Raw genomic sequence first — 7988 nt, forward strand, 5'->3', positions numbered from 1 at the left:
GTTTATACGAAACTAGTGTCCTAAGCACGTTTCACACAGCAGATATGTTTGCTTTTCCTTAGCGGAAGCACTATTGCACAGTAAGAAGAATTGTCATGGGGAATCAATACATTCTTTAAATGACTTTTGCTGACTCGACATTCCCTTCATTTAGCTAGAACAAAAAACAGTTGCTGGCAGCAAGAATTGACAGAACCTAATAACATAGCATTGGCTCCTTAATATTAATGCACAAAATAAGAGGCTTCAATGGTATAGATTAGCACTTTAATAAAACAAAACCAAGGGCTTAAACAGTAACTTTTACCTCTGTAAAACGGCTTCTGCTAAGAAAGTATAAGGCTTTTAATATTTTTGTTAAACTGACTTCAGTTTAGCAAAGAGCTTCAAGAGAAAGCATACATGTTTATTCAATTCAGTAGACTTTGGGGAAGAATCATATAAAAACTATAAAAAGAAAAAAATCACCCGTATTATACTGACTTTTTTCATGACAAAAAGTAAAGTCTACACAGGGCAAATAGAAGTTTAAATGTAGACAGTGAACACCTGGTGTTGATGGTCAGAAAACCCACATGCCTCCAACAACAGAGTTTAGAGAGCTGATGGAAGGAAAATATTTAAGCAATAAAGCACTTTCAGTCTCACACCATCTGCCACACCAGGCAAATGCACATAGATCATCATAATCACTAATCACTACTATTTCTTTATTTTTCATTTCAGTCTGCAAGGACTGTATCAGTCATTCACTGCACCACAGGTAAAATGTACTCACTCATTGTCGAAGGCGATGAAGTGTACAGACCAGCTGAGGTTTCATACAGTAGTTGTTAACAGGACACCTCATAGAGGCACACATGACCTAAATAATACAAAATAAGTTGCATTAGAATCTCATAATAACAGAAGAATTAACATTTGTATAGTTTTCCATCCCAAAAAGATTTACATGCCGAACTGTTGTGCAGCCCATACTTGGATGACTCATGGCACTCATAATGCACCAGCAGTCCTATTAGACAGCAGGATAAGTGAGAAATTAGTACACCAGCTGAATTAAGGGGAGGAATTCAGATAGGCTAGATTTTGAAAGCCCAAAGTGGAATTTGGCCAGAACAATGTGGTAACATTACTATATAGTGCCATCAGGACATTTAATACCCAAGTGGTCAGAATCTTGTTTCAATGTCTCATCCAAAGAACAAAGGATGGCACTTCCTGTAGCACAGTGTTCTAGGACATTATGGGCCCCGAGATAAGTGTTCCACCTACTGGTCCACTAACGCCACTGACAACACTTCTTTGGTAGGCTTCCATTCCACTACTGGCCAGGGCCAGCTCAATTTAGCTGCTTATCCGATGAGATGAGGTTGCAAGTTGACAACACTGTACAATAAAATCCTAAATAACAGGATCGGATGCACAATAAAATCCTAAATAAGGAGCTACTTCCGGTAAACCCACCTGGAAACGAGCTACTGCACAAATTTCCGATGCTCAACGCACTCATAAGAATCTTGAGGACTGCACTGCAGGTCTTACTGTCAATACAAAACTAAAAACACGACACTGGTTCCAGCTTCTTTTCATGGTTTCCCATCCTTTCTTTCCACTCACTACTCTGTCTTTCGCTGCAGGCAGCTGTGTTGCTTTCAAGTGGCACCTTGCCATGGTGTGAACAGGTTGACACATGTGATGACACTGGCTCAGTCATCACCAAAGACCGTAGAGATCAAATGCAAACCCTGGAATCTCCACATATACATATTTTTTTATTATTTTGGAAAACGTACGTAAGGTCTAAACCCTGATGTTTGACCTCTTCAGATATCGTAGAATCTCATTGATAAAACCTAGTCCTGCAGACTGTGTTCTTCTGCTACTAGTTATGTTACACTCTGCCCCCTTATATTAGCACTGGCTGATCCTCTTTTCCTCCTGACATGCAGTATTAGAGCCTCTTTATATTGATTTGCTTGCTTTTTTCTGTTGGCCTTTACATTGCTCTTTTGAGTAACAGCTCTCTTCTAAAAGTAGGAAAATAAACTAGGGACCCATCACCCTGCTGCAGTACAACAGAAGAACATAATTTGTGACAATACTGAGCAGCTTCAACAGCAATGTACCTGGGCAGAACACATCTAGAGTATTACTGCTCAATACATTATAGGAACTAAATCAGAGCAGCCTGCAGGCTAAGTTACAGCTCCTTCTGTTCTGATGATAGTGCTTACCCTGGCTGCATAGCATTAGCTGTGGTAGGATTGGCAACATCATGAAAAAAGGCAGTCAAAATATATTAAAAAAAAAAGATTTGCACATGTCTAAATGCTTCAAAAACGGACTTCCGTGACATAATGGGTAAAAGAAACAACAGAGGATCTGTAAACAACCAAGTAAAAAGATAGCAATCAACTTCTTGTTTATGATAATAAACCTTACGGGTCAAACAATTCACCGCAACTTTGAAACCTTTTCTTTAAAGCACAGCTCCACTGCAAACATTTAAGAGCTTACAAATTCACCTCAGCTCCTGCCTAATGTGCACAACCTAATCATTTAGCTCTCAAACATGAGTGCTAAGAGCAGTTGGCTGTTACAAAGTAGTAAATAACTATAATTGCATGATGTGGTGGGCCATTTCCTTGCTGATGTATGAGGATGAAAGGTCAAAATAGTGTGGAATTACCCTACTGGCTGCTTATAATGAATGGTACAGAACCAAAATTATCTGCTGCTCCAAGATCACTGTGACTTTATATAGGGGAATCACTGACTCTATGCAAAATGTTCTATTTTTAACCTTCCTTACGAGAATAGTCTTCAAATGCTTGCAATTTACAGTTTTACTAAAAAATTAAATAGTTCCAACAACTGCCCTATTGGTAGACCTCATACAAACTAAACTGATACGCATAACCCCAGAAAGAAAAAATAACAGCCCAATTTCTATACTGCTGAATCAAATCAACAACTTTTTTCGAAGCTCAGTTTAGTTCAGTTGGGGCAATTTCCATTGGTCGTCACCCGTGAGACTGTACCAGTAGGAGGCAGCAATCCCTAGCCTCCATTTCACCGAAACATTAAAGCCAGCAGGGCACTTCCAGAAGACATGAGCCAAGATCCCTTCTCATAAGGGCAGTGGATTGAACATTTTCTACCTGGAACATACAGGGGGAGAAAATCACTTTACAGTGTAGCACAGCTGATTTACGAAGTGAGATAACTGGGGGTTTCAAGGCAGTTTATTAACACTTCTTTATACAAACTTCACTAAAGAAGCTAATGGTTAAGCCATTTTTATTGTAAGTGAGTTTGTTTCAGAATGATTATATTTCTAAAAATATCTGCACTTTGTTACCCTCCCCCCACACACCTCTGCTCTCTGCAATGGGATTGGAATTACATGATGTGCGTAATGTGAAGTGTAGTATGCCGTATTCATTATTTTAATAGTAATGTAAGGGAACCAGAACACATTTTAATACAGGGTTTAAGATTGTGGGACCCAAGAGTTAAGAAGTTTAGAAAACAATAACATAGCAACATAAATTTTATTCTAATGTCAGAAGCGCTTCCATTAAAAATTCTGAAACTCGCATGTAAAAAGTCTCACTGGGCAAGTAAGAAGCTGGGCTGTTTGTTGCCACGTTACAAAAACCTACAGGCCCTGCTCATCTGACAAATAGTGGCAAATCCTTCACAAATGCAAAACGTAGCTTCATTGTCTCTGAAATGTTGTGGAGCAAGACAAATATTGCTCCACGTCTTCTTTTAAACGCGTTTAATTACTCTATCGTTGCCTTTCCTGATGACCCAGAGCTGAAATATTCTTCAAGCTGCTAGTGCAGCTGAACACATAATAGGGGTAAAAAAATCTTTCAGCTGATCTTTTTAAATGGAGGTCTAGGCTGCTCTCTCATTGTCAGGCTGATTTCAAGCTTTGATTTTGGCAGGCATCTGCTAGTTTCTGACCTCTGGGTAAAAGTAACAACAATGAAAATTCTTCTAATCCTATAAAAGTAGCTTTCATAGCTCATATGGTCAACACACTGTATTTCACTTTACGGTTATGGAGAGAAAAGGCAGAATCACTGTTTTCCTTCTTTGTAAGGCATTCCCTACACAACAAGGGCTGGCTGACAGGGCAGATTTAGGTTTTTGTGTGCGGTTCATTTTTTCCATATATATATGTTTGCGTTAACTTTTGGTATAATTGGTAACAGAAACACAGACTGTATGTATCCATTTTCTGTAAATGGAGATACATATATATGAGAGGAAGAAAACATATTTATACTAACAAATGATTTGAACAAGATACAGTGCACCACATGATCACTGACTTGCTCACAGCCTTTATAGGAAGCCTAATGTAACAGTATTAATAACATAGAGACTTAATCTAATTAAATAAAAAAACAAAGAAACATGAAATCTTGCTGAAATTATTCACTTTCCAATGGATAGCCTCTTTTCTATGCATCACCCTGCAAAACACAGTGCTAATTCCCTGTTTAAATTGAGCTGCTATATTCATACCTGGGGCAACGTATAGCGGTCTCCAGATTTATTCCTATCTCCGATGAAAATAGAACAAAATATTATATAGCACGATGAGTTACGGACTGGATAATGTTAATATTGCTCCAGAGAGCAAAGTTCTATGTATCAGAAATAATTAATGGAGTTCCGGAAAGCTCAATAGTTACATTTAATCACCCCTGTAAGTGCGTATTCCTTTAAATAAAACCCCCAAAAAGAAATGTGGGATAACAATCTGATCTTTGGAAGTGTAATGCAAGCCTCTGAAACTGTATCGAGGCCTGTGAAATAGTTCTGTTTCCCTGGAGTATAAAAGGAGGCATCTTGTAGCATGCATCATCATGGTTAAGGGCAGAGAACTCTCTGGAAACTGTAGGCAAATAGTCCTTGACCCTGACCCTCACACGTTGGAGGATGGCTATAAAAGGGTTTACTATTTCCCACTGCAATGTCCAGCACTAAGAAATGGAAAGCTACTGGTACAGTGGCCAGGACACAAGGAAGAAGAACCCAGTGTCTCTTTTCACCACAGGCCAAGAGACAAGCGGTTCAGAGACAAGCGGCGCCAGTAACACACACTCGCAACTTCAGGATACCAAGCATCCAAAACTACCAGTTGACACTGCCTGCAAGCATGTGGCATTCATAGCAAGGGCTGCAAGAAAGAAGCATCTTCTGAGAGCGAACCACAAAAACAGGTTCGAGTTTGCCCAACTATACCCCGGTGGCAACCATTCTTCTGAAAGCAAGTAATGAATTAAAATTGGAATCAAATGAAAATTGAGGTCTCTGGGTGCCCCCGTTTTCTCCTGCAGTTCAACAACATACCGTTTGAGGTGTACTGGCTTCTGGGAAAACTGGTCCGAGGTGTGTGTGCGAATGTGTCTGACCTGTGAAGGACTGGCATCCTGTCCAGGGTGTATCCTACCTTGAGCCTGTTGCCTGCTGGGATAGGCTCCAGCTCCCCTGTGACCCTGAATCCGAAAAGCAAAGGATGGATGGACAGATGGCTAATTCAAGCATTATGTTTGCGAGATTTACTTTCTTTTACACCATTGAGAAAATGTCCATGGTGGAGGGGCTGCGGGGTTTTCTATTTCTTTTTGAAGATGGGGAGAATCATGAACTCCAATATTATTTTAATATTGTTTCTGTTTTTAGAAGGGTGGATTTCGAACGATAATGATGGATGCAGATGCACACTCATTTCATGTTATGCAGAACTCCGTGGATTGAGGAAGTTATTTTATTTTGCTTGACCTACAACAACCTACAATAAACCCAAGCGACGTGTAGCACTTTCCAAGCAAAAACGGAAGATGTCAGATTATCAAAATCGGACTGGATAAATTAGCGCAGCATTCAGAAATATTGTGAAATAAAAACTCCGCAGCTATCGAGTCGATGAGTTAACAATCAGTTTTAGCAGCACAACTAAAATATTACACACCAAAGAAATGCTAATCGTATATACATTTCATTATTAAAAACTACCCATAAACGGCCCGATACATTTACAGCTATTGTTTACCCATGTGATAAACTCCGGGAAATACACGGGTTACGGCGCATTACAATTAGAAATTTGCAGTTGTCTGCTGGGAAACATTTACGGCTTGTTTATAACGCAATTCTGTGTAAAAGCATCTCTGTACAAACAACATGCTTGGGTTAAGCCGCATTAGCCCACAGACTATATTGGATTGGGGGAGATACAAATGTACACCGACTCTATCCTTATTCACAGTCGGTAAATGGATGAACTAAAGTTTTGAGTAGAAATAAATCTGGTTTCAATAACTCTTGTAAAATAACTTCAGAAAACGCGCGCAGGTGCAATCACTACACGGCACAAGGCACGCAAGTACAACATTTCACAAATATTGAATTGGAAGATCCAAACGTGCTCTCCTTAAAATCAATCAAACCACTGAGAGCGAAAACCCAGCGACGTCATGTGACTGAAAGGACACTTCATCCAATCAGAAACTAGGAACGGCAGAAAGCAGCCAATCAGCAGCCTCGGTGTGACTTCGGCACAGTCTGTCAACAACCAGGCTGCTGCGGGAGGCTGTCCAGGGGTTTGACTTGGTAGGCCTCAAATGAATAGAAATTGCAAAGTTTGGCACAAATTAAAAATACTGTCCGACGCCAACAGAGCCCGCGGAACAACGCATAAAATGCAGTCTCTCGTTCACACATTACTGGTTCAGCAACACATTTTCATGTTTAAGTGTTTCCCAGGGGTCTTCTATTTAAAAAAAAAAACTCCACCGTAGTTACCAATCATTGTTTTAACTCGCTGTTGTACAGTAAAAAGTTTACAGTTTGGAGATTTATTATGAATGGGGAAATGTCAGTCTTACCTTGTTCTAAACCGCAGGAATGCGTCTCGTTTACATTGCAAAGTCCGTTTTCTCAGAGCGATTTCTGGTGAAAATGATCATGATCCCGGACCAGGAAGTGGCTGACTCTCCCTCCTGGACTGAGCAGTTCAACTCCTCACTATGGAAACCCCCGCAGGGCGCTTTCACTCGATCCAGCTCCAGGTACGCGCAGTCGGACAGCCTTATCGCATCAGCCATGTTGGATCTAAAACGAGGTTGCAGCCGGCGGTTTCGGATGATGATGAACAAAATATAACAAAACAAAAATGTAATGGGAAGAGTATTCAATTCCATAAACCACACTGTTGGATACACAAAATGCCAAATATAGTGCAGGACACAAGTCATATTAGTATGTTCAGGTGAATAAAACCCAGCATAAGGTGTGTGCGAAAAGAAGTGTATTAGAGACACACATTTGTTCCTGTTGTTTATAGGTATTTTAACAGCGTTCTCTTTAGGTTCTTCACAGTAAAATGAACAACTTTGAATTGTCCCCGATTGTTAAATTTGTTTGCTGGAATGTTTTGAAAAATAATCAAATCGAAGTCGTTTTCGGGTGAAAAGTCATTGGTGATGACTTCTTCCCACTTGAACCTTATTGAGAATGTTTGCACTTACACAAAAAATTATTGGATATTCTGTATGCAGAAATCATAGCTAATAGTTCTGTATTGAACTCATACAATTAACTGCAACAACACAACCTCGTCTGTATTCTGTACTGAAATATGGGTAAGTTACCAAACTAGACTGAAAAACAAATAAGAGACCAATTATTCCGTAATAACCACCCGTGTAGCATGTCGAGTGGAAACATGAAAAACGATGTGCAGTTATTGTTTAATGTGATGATGAGAATCGTAAACTATTGAAAAGTGTAAGTGTCAAGAAAACGTTTCCTAGACAAGGTGATGTAAAAGCTTTATCAACGATAGTACAACAACTGTAGGTTGATACAACGAGAAACAAATACATAAACTAAGATGTATTACAAGCTATATTCCATACTAAACAACAACGTTTAGGAGAAAGAGGTTAAGGAAAACATTT

General features: G+C 39.5%; 1 protein-coding gene across 1 annotated transcript in view; it reads right to left on the reverse strand.

Moving 5' to 3' along the window:
• The window catches only part of usp6nl (USP6 N-terminal like), an 87986-nt gene extending 80920 nt beyond the window's left edge, over window positions 1-7066 (reverse strand). Inside the window, exons 1-2 of the mRNA XM_088923895.1 lie at window positions 6915-7066; window positions 779-865 (exon numbers count right to left, since the gene is read on the reverse strand). Of these exons, the coding sequence (XP_088780021.1) occupies window positions 779-782 (4 nt within the window). The 5' untranslated portion in view covers window positions 783-865; window positions 6915-7066. The remainder of the gene's footprint in view (window positions 1-778; window positions 866-6914) is intronic.
• Window positions 7067-7988: the final 922 nt, after the last annotated feature.

Source organism: Atractosteus spatula, chromosome 8 (assembly GCF_055471065.1).
Source record: "Atractosteus spatula isolate fAtrSpa1 chromosome 8, fAtrSpa1.hap1, whole genome shotgun sequence".
In the NCBI taxonomy this organism is placed as follows: Eukaryota; Metazoa; Chordata; class Actinopteri; order Semionotiformes; family Lepisosteidae; genus Atractosteus; species Atractosteus spatula.